At 41.2% G+C, this 22,946-nt stretch overlaps 2 protein-coding genes across 2 annotated transcripts; both read right to left on the bottom strand.

The window, feature by feature from the left end:
- Nucleotides 1–5,630: 5,630 nt before the first annotated feature.
- LOC119903616 (olfactory receptor 6N1-like) lies at nt 5,631–6,575 on the bottom strand. The gene has a single exon (XM_038719858.1). The coding sequence runs from the start codon at nt 6,573–6,575 to the stop codon at nt 5,631–5,633; it is 945 nt and encodes a 314-aa protein (XP_038575786.1).
- A 12,547-nt stretch (nt 6,576–19,122) lies between these two features.
- On the bottom strand, nt 19,123–20,076 carry LOC119903617 (olfactory receptor 51L1-like). The gene has a single exon (XM_038719859.1). The coding sequence runs from the start codon at nt 20,074–20,076 to the stop codon at nt 19,123–19,125; it is 954 nt and encodes a 317-aa protein (XP_038575787.1).
- Nucleotides 20,077–22,946: the final 2,870 nt, after the last annotated feature.

The raw sequence follows: 22,946 nt of genomic DNA on the forward strand, positions 1-22,946 counted from the left end.
AAAAAGGCGGTCCATGAAATTTGCTTAATGTGAAACTTAAACGACATGTCCTGATCAAAGATAACTCCAAGATTCCTCACAGTGGTGCTGGAGGCCAGTGCGATGCCATCAAGGGAAACCTTTAGATAATGCGTCACGGAGGTGCTTAGGCCCCGGAACAATAACTTCAGTTTTATCTGTGTTTAACATTAGAAAATTACAGGTCATCCAGGTTTTAACAGCCTGAAGGCACATTTGAAGTTTAGCTAACTGATGAGTTTCATCTGGTTTGATCGATGACAATGAAAGCTTGTGGAATGTTTCCTGATAATATTGCCTAAATGAAGCATATATAAAGTGAAGAGGATTGGTCCGAGGACAGATCCTTGAGGAACTCCATGACTAACTTTGGCATGCATGGAGGACTCATCGTTAACATGTACAAACTGAAATCGATCTGATAAATAGGACTTAAACCAGCTTAGAGCGGTTCCTTTAATGCCAATGAAATGTTCCAGTCTCTGCAATAGGATCTGATGGTCAATGGTATCAAATGCAGCACTAAGATCTAATAAAACCAGTACAGAGACAAGTCCTTTGTCTGATGCAATAAGGAGGTCGTTAGTAATTTTCACCAGTGTTGTCTCTGTGCTATGATGAGCTCTAAATCCTGACTGAAAATCCTCAAATAAACTATTGCTCTGTAGAAAGTCACACAGCTGTTTAGCAACTGCTTTCTCCAGAACCTTAGAGAGAAATGGAAGGTTAGATATAGGTCTATAGTTGGCTAAAACATCCGGAGCAAGTTTGGGCTTTTTCAAAAGGTTTTGAATTACAGATACTTTAAAGTACTGACCGAAAGAAAGTTAATTCCTTTTAATTTTGATGATTATAACTGACAACTAATAAAAAACCCAAAACCGGTATCTCAGAAAATTAGAATATTGTGAAAAGGTTCAATATTGAAGACACCTGGTGCCACATTCTAATCAGCTAATTAACTCAAAACACCTGCAAAGGCCTTTAAATGGTCTCTCAGTCTAGTTCTGTAGGCTACACAATCATGGGAAGACTGTTGACTTGACAGCTGCCCAAAAGACGACCATTGACACCTTGCATAAGGAGGGCAAGACACAAAAGGTCATTGCTAAAGAGGCTGGCTGTTCACAGAGCTCTGTCTCCAAGCACATTAATAGAGAGGTGAAGGGAAGGAAAAGATGTGGTAGGCAAAAGTGTTCAAGCAATAGGGATAACCGCACCCTGGAGAGGATTGTGAAACAAAACCCATTCAAAAATGTGGGGGAGATTCACAAAGAGTGGACTGCAGCTGGAGTCAGTGCTTCAAGAACCATCACGCACAGACGTATGCAAGACATGGGTTTCAGCTGTCGCATTCCTTGTGTCAAGCCACTCTTGAACAAGACACAGCGTCAGAAGCGTCTTGCCTGGGCTAAAGACAAAAAGGACTGGACTGCTGCTGAGTGGTCCAAAGTTATGTTCTCTGACGAAAGTAAATTTTGCATTTCCTTTGGAAATCAAGGTCCCAGAGTCTGGAGGAAGAGAGGAGAGGCACAGAATCCACGTTGCTTGAAGTCCAGTGGAAAGTTTCCACAGTCAGTAATGGTTTGGGTGCCATGTCATCTGCTGGTGTTGGTCCACTGTGTTTTCTGAGGTCCAAGGTCAACACAGGAAGTTTAAGAGCACTTCATGCTTTCTGCTGCTGACCAACTTTATGGAGATGCAGATTTCATTTTCCAACAGGACTTGGCACCTGCACACAGTGCCAAAGCCACCAGTACCTGGTTTAAGGACCATGGTATCCCTGTTCTCAATTGGCCAGCAAACTCGCCTGACCTTAACCCTATAAAAAATCTATGGGGTATTGTGAAGAGGAAGATGCGATAAGCCAGACCCAACAATGCAGAATAGCTGAAGGCCACTATCAGAGCAACCTGGGCTCTCATAACACCTGAGCAGTGCCACAGAAAAAAGGCAAAACTAAGTATTGAGTGCTGTACAAGCTCATACTTTTCATGTTCAGAGCACAGGAAGTGCATGTTAGAGGTTAGGAGTTAGAGGTGTTATAAGAGGAAGTGTTCTCGGAAGAGATGAGTTTTCAAGAGCTTCTTGAAGTTAGAGAGGGACGCCCCTGCTCTGATGGCGTGTGGTAGCTCGTTCCACCATCGTGGTGTCACAGATGAGAACAGCAGGGACTGGGATTGCTTTGTGTGAAGGGATGGCAGAGCCAGGTGGCGTTCGTTGGAGGAGCGTAGCGGCCGAGAAGGAACGTAAGTTTGTATTATGGAGTTTAGGTAGATGGGTGCAGACCCAGTAGTCACTCTGTATGCAAGCATTAGTGACTTGAATTTGATTCTGGAGGCCACAGGGAGCCAGTGGAGGTCACTGAGTAATGGAGTGACATGAGTCCTTTTTGGCTGATCAAACATTATACAAGTTTCACTTTTTGAATGGAATTACTGAAATGAATCAACTTTTTGATGATATTCCAGCACCTGTAGTGTTGGACAGAGGCCCACAGTTTGTTTCCAAGGTATGGTGTGAGTTTTGTCGGTCTCTTGGCGCCTCTGTCAGTCTCTCATCTGGTTTCCATCCTCAGACTAATGGCCAAGCTGAGAGGGCCAACCAAGATCTGGAGGCGGCCCTCCTATGTGTCGCTGCCCAGAACACCAATTTTTGGAGTTCCCACCTGGCTTGGGTCGAGTACGCCCACAACTCCCTCTGTTCCCAGCTCAGGAGACTGACCTCACAGTGCTTTCGGTCCAACACCACCTCCGCCGCTGTCACATGGTCTGGAGGGACACCCGGGTTGCTCTCCTCGGGTCTGCGGGAAACAACATAGAGCAGCTGGCAGACCGACAGAGTCCCGGCCCCCGAATATAAGCAAGGTCAGAAGGTCTGGTTATCTACCAAAAATATTCCCCCCAGGTCAGAGTCCAGAAAACTGTCACCTCGGTTCATTGGTCCCTATAGTGTTGAAAGAATAAAATCTCTCAGCTGTCAAACTCCAATTGCCTTGGTTGATGAGGATTCACCCCACCTTCCACGTGTCCCAGTTGAAACCGGTGGTGACCAGTCCCTTGTGCCCTCCGTCCGGACCCCCTTCTCCCGCCCGGGTCATCGACAATCATTCTGCCTACTCCGTCCAGCGCCTGTTGGATGTGCGGTGCCGTGGTCGTGGACTGCAAAATTTAGTGGACTGGAAGGGTCATGGCCTTGAGGAGCGATAGTGGGTTCCTCGTACGTTCATCCTCGATGCCAGTCTGATTAGGGACTTCCACCAAGTCCCGTGGGAGAGGGGTCATGATTTGGCTTCGCCTCCTCCCACTCCCTTGTTTTTCCCCGTCCCTGCTGTCTCTGTCAGTCTTGTCTGGATTAGCCAATAGGCACTGAACCAGGGGCCCATGCGCACTTGCGCTTTTTTTCCCCCTTTCCCTTTTTTGTTGTTTGCATTTCAGATATTGACACCATGTAAAAACTAGAGCCACCAATAAATCTAGAGTCCCCATAACTGTTGTTTTTACAGCTTTTGGGGCATCAACCCTTAATTTGGGTTGTCAGACCTCCCCCAATCCCCCGTAATTCAAACCATGGTCCAGACGCTGCTCTGATGAATAAAGCAAGGACATCATCCTTCTATCCATTGTCAACCGCTTATCCTGCGTAAAGGGTCGCGGGGGGCTGGAGCCAATCCCAGCTGACATCGGGCAAAAGGAAGGGGGTACACCCTGGACAGGTTGCCAATTCATTGCAGGGCCACACATAGACAAACAAACTGTCACACTCACACCTAAGGACAATTTAGTGTCCTAACCTAGTCCGCATGTCTTTGGACGGTGAGAGGAAGACGGAGCACCCGGAAAGAACCCACGCAGACAACATGCAAACTCAACGCAGAAAGGCCTGGGAAACCAGGGTTTGAAGCTGGGACCATCTTGCTGTGAGGCAACAGCACTAACCACTGGACACCAATTCCGATTCAAATCTGATTCTCTCACATTGTGGCAGGACAGCCACTCAACATACAGCGTGCCAGGTTTTCATGCCCAGGACAAAAGCATAACACAACAGCGGCTCACCAACAGGTGCCCAGTTGCTAATCACGCTGTGCACCGCTGAACTTCCGGTTTGGCCAGACCAACTGCCCCGCAACGTCTGTTCCACCAGCTTCATATCCATTCGAAATATAGGTCCTATAAAATCACTTGACAAAGATGAAAAATAACATTTACTTACTTACTATTTGTTTGTTTTGCAAACCTACAATACAGTTTTAGTATAGTTTCATCATGTCTAGCTCGTCTGTGTCAGTTCTCCATCAGGTCATCTTTAGTCTACCAGAGCATTTTTTGACTTTTGGAATACATCTTAGATTAAAAACTCTATTTCATTATTATGTATCAACATATAAATCACTCAACAATGACAATACAAAACAAGTGGTGTGAAAAAGTGTTTTCCCCCTTCCTGATTTCTTAGTTTTTTCACACCAAAATGTTTCAGATCAAACAAATTGAAATAAGTAAACACGAAATACAGTTTAAATGAAAGTTTATTATTATTATTATTATTATTATTATTATTATGGGGGGAAAAAACAAACCTACATGACCCTGTGTGAAAAAGTGATTGACCCCTTAACCTAATAAGTGGTTGGGCCAACCTTAGCAGCAACAACTGCTATCAAGTGTTTGTGATAACTGGCAATGAGTGTTTTACAGCGCTGTGGAGGAATTTTGGCCCTCTCATCTTTGCAGAACTGTTTAAGTCTTAACCGCTTTTTTAAGGTCACAACACCTAAATCGGATTCAGGCCAGTACTTTGACTAGATCACTCAAAAGTCTTCATTTTGTTTTTCTTAAGCCATTCAGAGGTGGACTTGCTGGTGTGTTTTGGATCATTGTCCTGCTGCAGAACCCAAGTGCACTTCAGCTTGAGGCCACGAATAAAGGGTCTCCTTCAGGCTATAAATAGGACCTATTTAAGCAATTTCTTGATTAGAGAAAAGCTAGAAAAATTGAACTCAGCTTTCCAAAGATGTGATAAACCACAGTCGATTTATGTTTTAACGGGGGGGGCAATCACTTTTTCACACATTGTCGTGAAATCTAGAAAACACATTAATGTCCCTATCAACTGTAAGAACTGTGCTGATCCTCTGACTTTTCATCGAGCTCCATCATCAGGTCAAAAAGTGAATGTGTCCACTACAATAAGATGCACAACATGGTAAACATTCCATCTGGTAAACATCATCGTGTTGGAATTGTCACTGTGAGCATGCAGATATTAGATGACATGGTGACAAAGCACAGTTGTCCCTCAGAGGACAGCTGGCTTGACTGTACACTCTTAATCTTGTTTGTTGATAATCCTTCATAATTAAAGTTTAGATTTATTATAATTACAAAGATCCCCTGGTTCACAACATAAAACAAAACAATATTTAAACACATAATGATAGCAGAGTTACACACAAAGTTAAAAGCACATCTTAAATCCTATTAAACTGATTTGTAAGTTGTGCGTTTCAAAGACGTATTTTAGTCTGAGCAGCTGTGAGTTAAACCATGCATATACAACATGTGAAACTCATTGTTTGCTATACAGTTTGTGCATGATGAGTTTTACATTTAAGCCCCAGGATCCATTTTGTGTATCTTCAAAAATCTAAAAATCACTCCTTTGATTTGAGGCAGATTCAGGCCATAAACTAGAGGGTTGTTGATGGGGGGAATAATCAAATACTCTAAAGATAAAACACCTGTGATGATTGGATTTAGTTTTTCACTCTCAAATCTGGTCAATGACAGGTCACAGAAGATAGAGAATGAATAGGTCACAAATGTCACTATGTGGGGCAGGCAGGTTTGTAACGCCTTTCCTCTGAATTCAGACGAGCTTCTCCTGCACACAAGCAGAATCCGTAGATAGGTGTACAGGACAAAGAGCAGGGGGATGAAGGTGGTTATTATCAAAACAAGAAGAGCTACGGTGTTGTTCAGAGTTGTGTCCACACAGGAGAGCCGAACCACGGGCCAGTTAGAACAAAAAATCCTGTGCAGTTTATTTCCACACAAAGGCAATCGAACAGTAAGATAAACACAGAAGCCAATAGTAATTGCAGGGTAGAGCACAGCAAAAATCAGAAGACGTCTCACCATCCTAAATGTCATTTTGCTGTGATAGTGTAAAGGCTGGCAAATAGCAACAAATCTATCATAGGCCATGATGCTGAGGATGGTCATTTCACATGATGCATAGGTGTAAATAACATATATCTGAATGAAACAAGATGCATGTGAGATCAAATGAGTGTCAGACAGAATGTCCATCAGGAACCTCGGGAAGAAGCCGGCTGAGCCGTACAGAGAGTTTAAACTGAGAAAGGAGAGAAACATGTACATGGGTTGATGCAGAGACGTCTCCAGGCAGACTGTCAGAATAATGACAACGTTAGCAGAGATTATAGTCATGTAGATCAACAGACACAGACAGAAGAACAGATATCTGAGGGGCCCAGAGTCTGTAAATAGAGTCAGTTGAAAATACCCAGGGGTAAAGCTGTTATTGCTCATGTCTGCACAACAGCAGAGCTGGAAGAAAAGAAGTGAGAGTGATGGAGGGAGAGAGAGGGAAAGATATATCGAAAAAGGACAAAAAGAAAATAACCAGGAAATAAAATAGCCTGAATAAGATTTCCCTTTGACCACGTATTTCAAGAAGACACATCACATAAGCCTGTATGCATGTAAGTTACACATTATAAAAATTTCACCCGATAATGTTGAGCATAACTAACAAATTTCAGTTCAACCAGACATGTTAAAAAATACACATGGTTGAAAAAATGTGTGTCACATAAACTTAATGCACAAGCAAACTAACATTTCTCATTGAACAATCTCTCAGTTCAATGACAGAAGAAGAGATATATCCAGGTTATCAAGGCTCATAGATGACAGAGGTACAAAACGTCCTTTTTGAAAACTACAACATTTACCATCATTCACTGACATCTTTACAAATACAACCAACCAGTCTGAAAAGCTTTGACAGTCTATGGAATTTTTACACATTTGTGTTATAATACCTGAAAAATAAGTACATTTATCAGCCAACAAATTATCCTTGAGTCCTGTGGTCTATCCTGCTAATGAAGTCATAAAGACAGCTGAATGCAATCTTTGCATCACTGCATGTAACTTTAGATTTCAGAAAAATACACAGTCTCCTCCACTAGACTGAGGCAGCTGCTGAACCTTCATCCTTTTTAACTGTGATACTGAGAGCAGCCACGTGTGCAAACAGGGTCCAAAGGGAGGTAAAGTGTGTCACAAACTGAATACATGTGTGAGTTTTGTGTTGCCTCAGTATAGATGAGTCCAGACATACAATATTACAAGTATTTAGAGCTTTCTATTTTTCTTTCTTCATTTGCTGTTGCACATCTTTCAGGCCACAAGAGTGCAGGACAGATCAACATGACCAGACCTATAAATGTTTTATAGAGTATTAGAAGTATTTTGAGCTTTCTGGTATTTGGTGCTGTGAACCTTTCAGGCCAAAAGAGTGCAGGACACATTACCATTATATGTTGGCCTGAAGTGGAAGTACAGTACACTTTTATCCAAATCTTACATTTGAGAAACAACATACAAGCATCTATAAAGTAAGAGATCTACAAGTGACAACAGATAGTAGTAAGAGTAGCAATAAATACTAGTAAGATCTGCCGCGTACGGCATCAATGGGAGAAACACCAAGGGGAAGAAGTTAGAGTTATTGAAAAGTGCAAGATATAGAGGATGAAGAGCATAGGAAGTGTATGTTAGAGGTTTGGGGTTAGAGATGGTATAAGGGGAACATCAATACATCATCTTGGAAGAGATGAGTTCTCAAGAGCTTCTTGGTGTAGAGAGGGACACCCCTTCTCTGGTGGCAAGTGGTAGCTGGTTCCACCATACATCACTCGGGACGATCATTCGCTCAAATGGCTTCTCTTACTACTGCTATGAAGATGACACCCTACTGTACCTATCCTTCCTGCCAAGCGACCCCACCTTCTTGGCATAGATCATGGACCGTCTCTCGGACATGAATGAAAGCTTGCCACCTTCAACTAAACTTCTCTAAGACTGAACTCTTGGTCATCCCAGCCAAGCAATCTATCCACCATGACATCATACTACAAACTGGCTCCTCAAGCATCATCATAGACATTTAAAAGTGGAAAACAGTATCCTTGAGTCAGTGGCACTGCTAATTCTGCCATTATAGAACACACTTTTGGTAGCACTGATTGAAAAGGAGGGTAGGAGCATTTGGTAGCCCTTAAGGTCGACATGGTCTTTGGTTTTTGCCATTTTCTTTCAGTGGCCCTGATGGTGTGAGTCAACCACTACTGGGACTGGTTCGGGAAAGCAGTCTTGGTGGATAGAGGTCATAGGCTATACAGGCTTGAACTCAGTCTAGAGCATAGAGATTGTGTGGCTTCATCAACCTCGACTGAAGACAATGTGTTGAGACGAGGTAGAGCGGAAGCTACTACTGAGGCAGTGAGTGGAAGAGAGGTCAGGTGGTTGTGGCGGTGAAAGAAATAAGGTGCTGGAATGGCAGGCAGATCTTGTAGGCATACGGTGGACTGTATGAAATAGTGGTCAGACATGTGTACACCAATTTGTGTACACCAACACAGCATGATATTCGAAGTAGTCATATTGATTTGGGAGTGGCAGTTATGAAAATTTCCACACAAGACCTCTGAAGATGTGCTGTGGTATCTTGCATTAAGACGTAAGCAGCAGATCTTTTAACTGCTATTAGTTGTGTCCTCCATGGATCGGACTTGTTTTCCTGCACATCCTCGAGATGCTTGATTGGATTGAGATCTGGGGAAATTGAAGGCCAAGTCAACACCTTGAACTTGTTGTTGTGTTCCTTGGTTCCCAAACCAATTTTGCTTTGTGGCAAGATGCAAAAGAAAAACATTAAAATGAATCCTGAACATAACAACAACAACAACAACAATAATAATCTTTATTTATAGAGCACTGTTAAAACTAATCATGTAAAATCAGGGAATGCTCTTCAATAAAATGTTTTAACGAGGGATTTAAATGAGTTCACTGATTCAGCCATCCTAATTTCCCTTGGTAAATTGTTCCAGAGCCCTAACGGCCCTAAAGGCTCGATTTCAGCCGGGTCTGTGCAACATAATAAAAGCCCCTTACCTGAGGATCTAGGAGTTTATGGTGTGTAGGGTACTAGTAGGTCAGCAAAATAGAAGGGGGCAAGACCATGTAAAGCCTTAAATGTAATCAGTAAAATCTTAAAATCTATTCTAAAACATACTGAGAGCCAGTGTAATGAGGCTAAAACAGAAGTGATGTGGTCACTTTTGTTCTTGGTTCTAGTTAAAAGCCCGGCAGCTGAGTTCTGTACAGACTGTTGCCAATCAATAGATTTTTGTTCAGGCAGGTAAAAAAGACTGGTACAATAGCCCAAACGTGCTGAAATAAAAGCGTGTAAATGCTCAGTGTCTTTAAAAGTTAAAAGGGTCAAATTATAGAAATGTTTCTAAGATGAAAAATACATAATTGCACCAACTTTCTGGTGTGCTGCTCAAAACATAAATCATTGTCAAACCAAACATGAAGATTCCTTGCCACTGGCTTGATTTAATCTGATTAACCAAAGCAGTCCAACTGCAGAATATGTTTTGTGAAATGCCTGGGGCCAATGACTACAATCTCTGCCTTCTCTGAATTTAATTGAATGAAATTATTAGACATCAAGTTTTTAAATTCAGCAGTCCTTCTATGAGGTTAACATTTCAGGGATTTATGGGCAGGTACAACTGTGTATCATCTGCATAAAAATGGAAAGAGATAGCATGTCTCTGAATTAATTATGAAAATAAAATTGGACCGACCTCTGTGGCACACCGTACTTTACAGTAGAGGGTACCCAAGGGTACGCATAATTATTCAAAGATACACAGAATCTCCAATCCGACAGGTAAGATAAAAAACAGTCTAAAACAGTGCCAGATAGCCCCACCCAGTGCCTCTTCTCGCTAAGAGGATGATATGGTCAACTCTGTCAAACATATAACTTATTTTTAGTCCTAAAGTTATTGTGGATGCTATATTGATGTCTGCTGTATATATGATTCCTCTTTTGATGACCCCGCCTGCGTAATGTGTGTGTGTGTGACTCTGACATGCAGTGACTCCTATGTGAAAAGTGGTGCTCGAGGTCCCTCCCATAGAGGAAGGATGTGGTGAGAGGTGTCGCGGGTTTTATTTTCTTCAACCGTAGATAGACTGTCTTCTAAATAACAAAGACAATTAAACTTTCTCAGTGATTGAAGTAACCTACGACACTACCAGAGAGGAGGGGGGAACAAAACACTTTTATTTTAGTTCTAAAGTTATCCTGGCTGCTAGGCATCTACTGAATACCTTTTCTTATTTAAACAAATAGAATTATGCCTTCCTTTATAATCTAAAATACTGTGTTAATATCTTACCTCAAAACAGTGTGCATGAGTGAACCTTAAAACGTGTGTCATCCTCATAACGCAAACAACATCTATAAACATTGTAGATATAGCAGGTCTATTAAAAAATAAATCCGTTTTGTTGTAAGGAATCCTATATGTGTTTTACATATTTTGATGCCCATCATGATGTATAGACTTACACAACACTGCATAAACAACAGTTAATCCCAGTGTGTGACTGTGCTGGTGGGAGAAACTAGGATGGGATCACAGCCAGACAGCTGATGGGTTGACATGAAAGCGCAATTACGGATGTATATTCACTGACATCTATCTCTGCATAGGCCATAATGTCGGACTAACAGGTGTTGCGGGATAAAACTGTGAAAGTAGAGCGTTGATGTTTTATCTTTATAATTGTAAAATAGGATACTTTAGTCTATATGATGCAGTACTATTACCAGATAGAGGAAGTCTTAGGTGAGGTTACGAGTAAACGCCAGAGTTAGTGAATTGGGAAGGGCACCCTATATGTGTGAAGCATACATGTGAGAGTGTGGACGCGTTCTGTCAAAAGTTGGATATCTGGCGGTTTCACATAAAAGTGTAATATCGGATGTAGAAACAAAATGTTTTTATCTTGTCCTAAAGGGTCTATAGCACGTGAGATGTCCTGTTACCATTTGTACATAGGTTACAGACAAATGTCTGTGTATCGCTGCAGGTGGGAGATTAAAATATAGTAAGTTTATTTATTTTAAAATAAGCTCGATCTTCAGGTCAATACATGTGAATTATTCTATATAGGCTGTAACACATCTTGTGTGGATTCTGAAATCAAATGCCGTTTATTTAAATCTATCCTTTATTTAAAAAAGTTTGTTTGGTGACGACTGCAGATCATGTGCATCGCTTTTATATCGTTTATAAAAAAAAGGCTACTATGATATTGAATAGATTAGATCTGTTTCCTATAAATGTTGATAGATAAATTTCTATTTCAGTAAATTAGGACATATGGGCCTATGTATATTTAGACCACTATTTATATATAGCCTATCATACTCATTCTTCCTAAATTCTTCCTTTATTATTCCGATTCCCCACCAAAGAGATGCCTCGATGCGAATGGGGGATTTTGAGGTAATAAAAGGTAATAAATAAGACGGGTGTGTGTGAAAAAATTATGTGGTTTTAGGGTATAAGAGGGGTGAACACGTCCCAGTCTCTTGTTGCTGGTAAGTTAAAACACTCAAAATAACTATATTGGTGTGTTGCTTGTATTGGCTATTTTATCTGATTTTCTTTTTAATATAAAAAAAGTATCTTTCAAACAGAAAGAGTAAGTAAAAAGGGGATCATATTTATGCATTATCGACTAGTAATGTGTTTTAATACAAACCCGGAGAATCTAACCTCACATAAGCTATTTATTGTATTACAGAAGAACCTCATTCATGCATGATGGTATGTTATGTTTTAAATTTGGCGTAGGGTGAATTCAGGAAGAGTGGGATACCTGGTTGAGTGGGACACTTAAGCTTATGGGTAGGCTACTGTACAGGGTTAATTTTGTAAACTAATCACAACAATTGTTATTTTGGTGTTGTAGAATGTCTATTGGATATGAAACAAAGGTTGTGATTGGTGTGACATCACAGACGTGGTCCTGTAGTTCTTTTTCAAATTTACTTGACTCCCGGACCGCATGGTAAGTCACCTGGCAAGTGTAAATCTATTTAAAATAATAAGTATGATAATTCAGTCACTTAAGATCAATATTTGTTTTGCTTTTAAATGCCTTCATAATGTCTGTGTTATAACAATAAGGATGTAACTGTCTCAAATATTTATTAAAATCTGATTTACAGACCTGTCCCAGACAATCTGACAGTATTAGATAAAGTGGGCCGTGGCAGCTCCTGCAAAATCTCTCAGGGGGGCCAATTAATAATAACTATACATTTTTTTTTACAGTCACAGTTATTAGCTTAGCCTCTGGCATTTTACGGAACATAAATTAGCCTAGTGGCTAGCAGACTTTTCATCTCCTCATAGCTTAACAAATTAAATGTATTAGGCTATACTTACACTGTGTCTTACTCACCGCTGGTAAAGTCACTGCATCGACACGACACCACGGTTGAATTTTCAGCCTGAACGTATGTTTTGTACAGCAACTGCTCGTAGCGAGAGCAACAAGCTGGAGGACCGCCGAGTCGTTTTCAGGTGGCAGAAGCGTAGCTCTGCTGCTGGGCGCATGACGTAAACACGTAAGTGCGAGCCCTCCTGGAACCCATAGAGATTGCAGAGAGAGATCTGGGTGAATTACAACCACACTGAATTCGCCCCAAAAGAGGCGGGACTCCACGGAACATGACTTGGTGCTGATTGGACAGCGATATTCAGAGTAAAACTGTCACAGCTAACTAACAGTGTGTAGAAAGTGTGAGAAAAATCCCCTGCCTTTTTCCCGGTTTGGCGGGGTGTCGCCCAGTCGCCCTAATGAACAAGCCGCCCCTGAAAGTGGGACCTCTCTTTCTTTTTCTCTCCTTTATGAATGGGCACCATCTTTTGTGTAGCCTAGTGTATTTAAGAAATTACCAACCTAAAATTTGATATTCAGACACATTATTCCTACTAACAACTTTAAACTGTTCTCTTTTGTTCATGAAACTGCTGCACTGTGCTTACTAGCATTAGCCCTAAAACTGTCCCGCTCAACCTGAATGCTTCCAGTTCCAGCAGAAGAGGATAGTCAGATAGTGTATAAAGATAAACAATTTGTTAAAGAATAAATAAATTGGCTTAATTTCGCCATAGATGTCTTCACTACTACCTATTTAAACAAAACACAATTTTAATACATTCTAACTGATTTAGGTTGTTTAAAATGCAGTTGACCAAAAAGTGACCCACTTTACCTGACTTCACCCTAGTAATTATTCTCTTTACATCTTACACTAAATATAATGCAAGGGTCTTTGTGTGTTTTATAGCTATTAACTGCGTCTCCTATGCCCCACTATTGATCGATGAAGCCACCGCTGTGATACAATAGGGATGCAGAACTGATTCCCTCGGGGACAACAGGCCTTCCATTTATTTTAACACATGTAGAGAAATTGTATGTATTTTAAATTATATTATGTTTTATTTGTATGTTTAAACTGTCTTTAATTTGTATCCCTTCACAGCAACAACGTTACACCACTCCGGGGAGGACGTTATTGTCATAGAAGACTCACAAGAGAGAGGTGTATATTTACAGGTTATTTTAGAGTTTAAGAATATGAGTGTATAAATAATTGACTAACAACGTGTTTTTTTCTGTGTTCAAAAAGAAAACAGCGGTCCTGCATCGCCATCACTTCCTTCTGCGGTATACCCCGACACACAGCAGTTCTTTTGCCTGCCGCAAAATTTGGCTCCTGTTAGAATCATCCTTGGACTCAGAAACGCCTGAACTTTCTACTGAAAGAAAAAAAGCTGTGGGATGCATTGGTGGCATATGATCAGTCTCTGTCCGATCTAGCAAACTGTTTTGATGATGATGACTATGATATGGAAATGTCCGCTGCTGAAAGTCTTCATCATTTGCATAACTTTGATATTTTAAAGGGTAACGTCTCAGATTATATTGAACCAGAGGATGCAGTTCCCACTCCACTCACATATGTAGTAGTTCCCCCTGTGCAAACAGGTGCATCTCACACTTTGCAGACAAACGCAGTTCACACTTCACAGACAGGTGTGTCGCACCCTTCACACACAGGGGTTAGTTCTGTGTCTGAGTAATATGTGTAATACAAAATATTCAATTCGGCTCCAAAACAAATGAACAAATCCAGCACTACAGCGATGAATTATCTGAACTCATTCAAGATTCAAGATTCCTTTATTGTCATTCCACAGTACACTGTAGTACGAAATTAGGGGCAAAGTTCTCAGCTTAAAATATAGCACGGAAACAATTAAAAACACAGTAGAAACAAGATAGTAGCTACATAAATAAAAATAAATAAAAATGCTTATATGGGTGTGTAGAGCATGTAGAGTGATAAATATAAATATACAACGTCTAAAAAATGGTAAAATATAAATGTCTAGATATATACAGTTGGGAGTATCAATATCCATATTTAAAATAGTGCAGTTGAGAATAAGGTGCAGTCAAACAAATAATTATGTACATGTAGTATTCACCTTGATTTGGTATGTTTTAGTGGGTTTTTGTGTTCAATAGTCTGACAGCAGTGGGGAAGAAGCTATTTTTGAACCTTGCAGTCCTTGTTCTCAAACTGACTACCTCCTGCCAGAGGGGAGGTGGGAAACAGTCTGTGGGCAGGGTGAGTGGGGTCCTTGATGATGCCCATTGCTCTTGATAGGCATCTTTTCAATATTCCGCTCAGCTATCCTCAACACTCTGCTCAGCGCCTTTCTTTTATCTACTTACCCTTGGTTCTATTCTCAGGAAATATAATATCCAATTTCACTACTACGCCGATGACACCCAGCTCTACTTGTCCACCAAACCTACGTCTCTGCTCCCTCCGTCTTCTCTAACTGACTGTCAACCACTTAATTCCTTCACGGACATGTCAACTAAATCTAACAGGAACTGCAAGTCTATTGAAATCACTAAAACCTTGTTTCTCTTAAAATGCACTGGAGCCGTCTTGTGAAGAGTATAGGCATCTTGCTTTATGAGCCAGTTTCTACGTCTGAATCTGCGCTCTAATAGTGTCAAATATGGCCTATTGTGCACGACTGTTACGCGCATGGCTGAAGTCCATGATCATCTCCACAGTTTTGAGCGTGTTAAGCTCCAGGTTTTTCTGACCAGACCAGAGAGCCAGCTGATCAACCTCACGTCTGTAGGCTGACTCATCACCGTCCCGGATGAGGCCGATGACCGTTGTGTTGTCAGCAGACTTCAGGAGTTTGACAGATGGGTCCAGCTAGTGTGCACATATTTTCAGGCAGAATGGAGATACACTGTCGGGGGCCAGGAGCCTTCCTGATCTTCTGCCTTTGGAAGAGGTGGCTCATGTCCTCTTCACAGATCTTGAGTGCAGGTGAGAGGTCAGAGAGGGGGGCTGGCAGTGTGTCAGAGGGGGAAGGTGACTTTTTGAAGATGGTGTTGGAGTGGGGGAGAGGTGTGACTGTGGGCTTTTCAAACCTACAATAGAAACCATTCAGCTCGTCTGCCAGTTTTTGAGTACCAGCAGTGTTGGGGGATGGTCTCCTGTTGTTAGTGAGTGTCTGCAGGCTTCTCCACACTGACGCAGGATCGCTGGCTGCAAAGCTGTTATTAGCTTTTCAGCATAGCTCCTCTTTGCAGCTTTGACCTCCTTAGTCAGAGTGTTCCTGGCCTGGTTGTACAGGGGAACAGAGCGATAGGCGTCCTTTAATGTAGTGTAGCAGTGGTCCAGTGTGTTAGTGTCCCTGGTGGAACCCTTAATATGTCTGTCTGTACTTTGGGAGTTTACGGCTGAGGTTTGCTCTGTTGAAGTCCACAAGAACAATGAGCAGGGAGTCTGGATCTTTATCTGGTCAGCCAGGTGTGGTAACGCCTCACTAACACAGGCCTGAGGTGGAATGTAAACAGTGACCAGAACAAACGAGGAAAAGTCCCGTGGTGAATAAAACGGTTTACAGTTTATGAATAATGTCTCTAAGTGAGGGCTGCATGATTTCTTCAACACTGTGACATCTGTGCACCAACCTTTGTTTATATAGAAACAGAGTCCGCCTCCCCGTGTTTTTCCCGTGGGCTCCCTTTCACGATCCGCACAGATGAGATAAAACCCCGGTAGGTGAAGAGCGCTGTCTGGGATTTGCTCGGTGAAACGGAGGGCAGCAGATCTGCAGAAGTCCGAGTTAGTTCTGTTGAGGAGCAGCAGTTCGTCCTTTTTATTGGCCAGAGAGCAGACATTCACCAGGTGAATTGAAGGGAGCGCAGTGCAAAAATCCCGCTGTCTCAGCTTAACCAGTGCACTTGCAAGTTTTTCCCTGCGCTATTTCTGGATGATTCCAAACAGAGCTGCCGCTCCTCCAACTAATAACTCCGGGATAGTTCCAGGGTCAATAAGGAGCGGTGGAATAGTATGAGCAGTTGAAAGTCCAATGTTTAAGAGCTCCTCTAGTAAATGTAATCAGAGAGGGACGGCAGAAAACAGCGTTAATTAACAAAAACACAAAAAGCACTACGGAGCGTATTCCAGAGGCGGCCGTCTGCGGCACCATCTTGACTTACAGTTAAAAACTATACATCTGTGATCAGATACAGCCATATCCGCTAAATCAACATTTGAAATTCTCACACCTAAGTAAAAACAAGTGGGACCACGATTATGTGTTTCACCATACACATTTTATTTAAAATTACAAGAATTTGTGATATTTTAAAACTCAGAAATACAACTATTGGTGGGGTCATTCATATGGATATTGAAATCACCACAAAGAACAACTTTGTCATAGTTTAAAAAAAGAGTCGATGAAAATTCAGGGAGTTCTATCAAAAAGCTGGCCGGAGGTTTTGGAGGATGATAAACAATAGTAAATATAATTGGGTTTAGACTTCTAAGCTTGAAATTCAAAACTTCAAAGATAAGAATTTCTCACAAGGTACTTTGTGAGCTGGAATGATAATGATGGGCCGTGTTGTTGAGAAAAGTCTGCGTCCCCTTTGGTTCGATGGCCTGAATCAAATCCAAGTCACTAATGCTGCATACAGAGCGACTACTGGGTCTGCACCATCTACCTAAACTCCATAATACAAGCTTACCTTTCTTCTCGGCCGCTACGCTCCTCCAACGAACGCCGCCTGGCTCTGCCATCCCTTCGCACAAAGAACCTCAGTCCCAGCTTTTCTCAACTGTGACACCACAATGGTGGAACAAGCTAAACACAGTCCATCATAACAGGGGCGTCCTCTCTAACTTCAAGAAGCTCCTGAAAATTCATCTCTTCCGAGAACACTATCACCTTTTAATTCTCTTGTATTGAAAGCACTTTTTTGTTAACACTTACTTCTTTCCTCAGGTGTTTACCCTATTGATGCCATACGTGGCATCATTAGCTCTTACTAGTATGTATTTCCAGTTGTAGATCTCATGCTGTATCGATGCTTTATTGATGCTTGTATGTTGTTCCTCAAATGTAAGTCGCTTTGGATAACAACATCTGCCAAATGAGTAAATGTAAATGGGAGCATTGGGATCAGAAGCAACAATAAGGGTCACAGCATCCTGATTCAAAGGCTGAGGCACTGGGTGTGTGTCTCTGTAAGAAACTGACTGCCAATAAGGACTGGAAGACTAAGGTCCTTATTACTTAATTTCTTACAGAGACACACACCCAGTGCCTCAGCCTTTGAATCAGGATGCTGTGATCCTCAGTATCAAAAGCTCCAGCAGCGCCAGAGCAGATCATTTACCTGCATCAAAAGACATCATTATGTCCTTGGAGATCTCAGGGATTGTGTTTCACAGGGATTGGACTGAGGAAAACTAGATTGGAATTTATCTAAAATGTTGTGTGCAGTCAAGGTTGCTGTTTGGCAACGACTTTCTCTAGAATGTGAGCTTAAAAGGCAGCTTAGATATAGGCCTATAGTTTTTGGGAGGGGATGGATCAAGATAATTTTTTTCAGAAGAGGCTGCACAATTGCATATTTAAAATTAGCTGGGAAAATTTTTTTTCAGGGAGTCATTTATGGTCAAGACCAAGCAGACCCCTAACCCAAACCTGACAAACCCAACTATATTTCTGATTGTGGGAGTTGGTTAAACCAAAGCCACAATCTCTCCCTAACCTTAACCAAGTGCTGAGTGCCTAAACATAAAAGACATTGAATCATAAATGGACAAAGTAGTTACAACGAACAGTTGTCTTTGTGATATTTATTCAAAGGAAAACAGAGTAAGAATTCAGCTGAAGGGCAGAGAGGTCCTACACCCAAGGGTGATTAGAGAGCCTGACCAAGAGAAACAGATGACCAAAACATTTAATACAAGAAAGTAAATGTGAAGTGTACGAGAAAAGCCTTTCTCAGCCTTGAGCCACAGTGGAAACTCCTTTTCTCAAAGGAAAGTAGTACGCATAAGACAAAACAACCTCACAGATGTGTCACATTATATTGAAACTTTGGTACAGTTAGAGGAAATAAGCAAAGTACATAAAGGTACTGAAATATATAGGATTATTAATTCCTCATTATTATTATTACAAAGTGCAACTTCACAACACAAGTAAAATAATGAAACAGAACAAACAGAAAATTCAACAATGAGAAATCCAGCATACAAATTCCCATCCTACACCTGAAATCCTTTCATATCTAGTTCTAGGCTGTGGTCTTAAAAAAAAAGTCTTTTAGTCTGAGGAGCTTTGAGTTCAACCATTGAACTTGTGTACCAATATCATTGTTCAAGGTTATTCTATTTTAATGTTACATTTACTATGTTCATAGATATTCTGATCTCCTTAAAATGAATGTGATAGCAAATAAAATCCACGGAGAAATCCATTTAATATATTCCAAAAGCATGTTTGTCAATAACAGAGCCTTAATGCTTTATTGTTGCTATCCTGTATGTGCATAATGATTTTTACATTTTGACAGCAGGACCCATTTTGCACATCTTCAAAAATCTAAAAATCACTCCTTTGATTTGAGGCAGTTTCAGGCCATAAACTAGAGGGTTATTGATGGGGGGAATAATCACACACTCTAAAGAGAAAACAACTATGATGATTGGATTCAGTCTCTCACCCTCTAATCGAGTCAGTGACATCTCACAGAAGACAGAAAACATATAGGTCACAAATGTCACTATGTGGGGCAGGCAGGTTTGTAACGCCTTTCCTCTGAATTCAGACGAGCTTCTCCTGCACACAAGCAGAATCCGTAGATAGGTGTACAGGACAAAGAACAGGGGGATGAAGAAGGTTATTATCAAAATAAACTGACCTGCTATGCTGTTCAGAGTTGTGTCCACACAGGAGAGCCGAACCACAGGCCAGTTAACACAGAAAAGCCTGTGCAGTTTATTTCCACACAAAGGCAATCGAACAGTAAGATAAACAAGGAAGCAAATAGCAGATGCAGGATAGAGCAGAGCAAAAATCAAAAGACGTCTCACCATCCTAAATGTCATTTTGCTGTGATAGTGTAAAGGCTGGCAAATAGCAACAAATCTATCATAGGCCATGATGCTGAGGATGGTTGGTTCGTATGATGCATAGGTGTAAATAAGATATATCTGAATGAAACAAGATGCTCGTGAGATCAAATGAGTGTCAGACAGAATGTCCATCAGGAACCTGGGGAAGAAGCCAGCTGAGCCGTACAGAGAGTTTAAACACAGACAGGAGATAAACATGTACATGGGTTGATGCAGAGACGTCTCCAGGCAGACTGTCAGAATAATGACAACGTTAGCAGAGATTATAGTCATGTAGATCAACAGACACAGACAGAAGAACAGATATCTGAGGGGCCCAGAGTCTGTAAACAGAGTCAGCTGAAAATACCCAGGAGTAAAGCTGTTATTGCTCATCATGTCTGCACAACAGCAGAACTGGAACAAGTGAGAGTGATGGAGGGAGAGAGCGGGAAAGGCCGATCGAAAGAGGACAAAAGGAAAAGCTCAAAATGGCCTGAATAAGATTTCCTATTGAACACTTATTTCAACAAGACACACAATAATCCTGCATGGATAGAAGTTGCACATTTCAACAATTTCACCCGATAATAGCAATATTAACAAATTTCAGGTAGTTCATACAGACAGGTTAAAAAAAAAAATACATAAAATAAAATTTCAGAGTCCCTGAATGCACAAGCAAATAAAAATTTCTCATTGAGCAATGTCTCAGTTATTGACAGAAGAAGAGATACATCCAGGTTATCAAGACTCACAGTCACTGACAGCATTGCAAATCCAATCAACCCATCTGAAAAGCTTTGACATTTGATGGAAGTTTTCCACTTGTATGTTCTATAGTAGCTGTAAAATAAGTACATATATCAGCGGACCAATTATACTCTACCGACTCGTCCCATAAGTCCCATGATTTATCCTGCTAAAAAAGTCATAAAGACAGGTGAACACAATCTTTGCATCACTGCATATAATTTAGATTTCAGAAAAAAAGCCTCCTCCCCTACACTGAGGCAGCTGCTGAACCTTCATCCTTTTTAACTGTTTTACTGAGAGCAGCCACGTGTGCAAACAGGGTCCAAAGGGAGGTAAAGTGTGTCACAAACTGACTATGTGAGTGTTGTGTTGCCTCAGTAGACCGGAGTCCAGACATAAATGTTTTGAGTATTACAAGTATTTTGAGCTTTCTGGTATTTGGTGTTGTGAAAAAGTGCAGGACACATTACCATGGTGTGTTGGTCTGAAGCGGAAGTACATTCACATTTACTAATTTCGCAGACATTGTCATCCCAATCGTCTCACATTTGAGAAACAACAAAATAGCATCAATAAAGTAAGAGATCTACAAGTGACAATAGATACTAGTAAGTGCAGCTATGGGGTCGTGATGGGGCAGTGGATAAAACGTATGCATTTGGTGTGCAAGACAGGGTTTCAACTCCCCACTGTGACACGTCCACCACTGTGTCCCTGTGCAAGACACTCAACCCCTAGTTGCTCCAGAGGTGTTCGACCTCTGACATAGAATCAGAATCGGAATACATTACTGATCCCCGAGGGGAAATTCTTCACTTGTCAAAGGTAGATAGATAAAGAATATATAAATAGTAGTAAAATAAATAAATATTAATAAATAAAGACAAATATATAGGTGTGTGGGTATGTACAATATTTACATTATTAAGACTTATTATGGTGAACCAAAAAGGACAAGTGAATAAATAGCGAATGTAGTGAATAGTGTGAATTTTTGGCGTTAATCGTGTTGTCAGCTTCTGTGTCGTTCACGTCAAGCAACATGAAAATGGATTACTTGCGTGCAGTGGTGATTTTATTCATTCTGTATGCTGTCATAAGAGAGAACTTTGCCCAAACCGGGAACAATGGAAGAAGTGTACGTCGCCATTGATTACATACTTGAGGGATTTTCTCCTTGCCCTACGGGATAAAGCCATGCCTGTGGACTTCAAACATGTATCATCAACCCCTCATAGAAAAGTCCTTTGCAGGTAAAGGAAGAAAAGCAGCTCAAGGGGGGATGTTTGTAACAGGTTGAGAAGGCAAGATTTTGCTATGCAGATGACACGCAACTCTACCGTTCCTACCAGAAAACCCCACCATCTTAGCACGGATCACGGACTGTCTCTCAGACACATCTGCATGGATGAAGGCTTGCCACCTTCAACTAAACCTAAGAATAAACTTTTGGTCATCCCAGCCATGCAATCTATCCACCATGACATCATACTACAAATTGTCTCCTCAAGCATCATCAAAGAGATATAAAGAAAAACAGTTTTCTTGAGTCAGTGGCACTGCTTATTCTGTCATTATAGAACATACTTTTGGCAGCACCAATGCTGATTGAGAAGGAGGATAGGAGCATTTGGGAGGAGCACAGTGTAGAGTACAGAGATTTTGTGGCATAACTGACCTTGAATGAGAAATATGTGTCGAGAGGAGGTATAATGGAAGCTACTACTGAGGCAAAGTGAGTAGAAGAGATGTTGTGGAGCTTGTGGCGGTGTGAGGTGTGTGGATCGGGGGGCTGAGAGCACATTCCAGATGAAAGGACTGAATCAGAAACAGGAAGTCTGCTGAACTGAATTTGTCTAAGTAAATGTTAATGTCCCAGAGGACAATTAACAGACAGCCATGCTCTGAGAGTGTCGAGCTCCTCCACAAAGTTACCCATTTGTCCTGCTGGATGTTATATGACAATAACAGAGACTTTTACCAGAGTCGATACCAATATGGCATGATATTCGAAAGAGGCATATTCATTCACAGTAGCATTTGTTGGAAATTAAGGCCCCATCCACACTACTGCGTTTTCGTTTTAAAATCTCCATCAACACCAGCGTTTTAGCCGCTTAAGTCTTAACTAAACAGGACAATAACAGGGAGTCTAAACACGAGGCGTTAGCAACAAATCAAACAGGGACCGAACTAATAACACAGAGTGGATAAGGTAGACAAGATAACAGAACAACACTGACAAACTCAACAACAGACCAAGATAATAGAACAGAACAGATTAAAACAGAATGATTATAATCAGATTAAATAATGGAACTGGCCGGGAACATAAATCGACACCTAGCAGACAGACAGAACCCAAGCACGATGGTACGGAAGCTAATAACAAGACAGCACAACATAGACAAACTCCACAAGACAAAAACAGACAGGACGAAATCACAATACAAACACACACCGAGAAGACTGGATACAAGACAACAGATAGACAGGACTGAAACCCAAAACCC

The sequence above is a fragment of the Micropterus salmoides genome, unplaced genomic scaffold (genome assembly GCF_014851395.1).
Source record: "Micropterus salmoides isolate LMB-PRFRI ecotype aquatic unplaced genomic scaffold, ASM1485139v1 Ms_hic_scaffold_15, whole genome shotgun sequence".
NCBI lineage: Eukaryota > Metazoa > Chordata > Actinopteri > Centrarchiformes > Centrarchidae > Micropterus > Micropterus salmoides.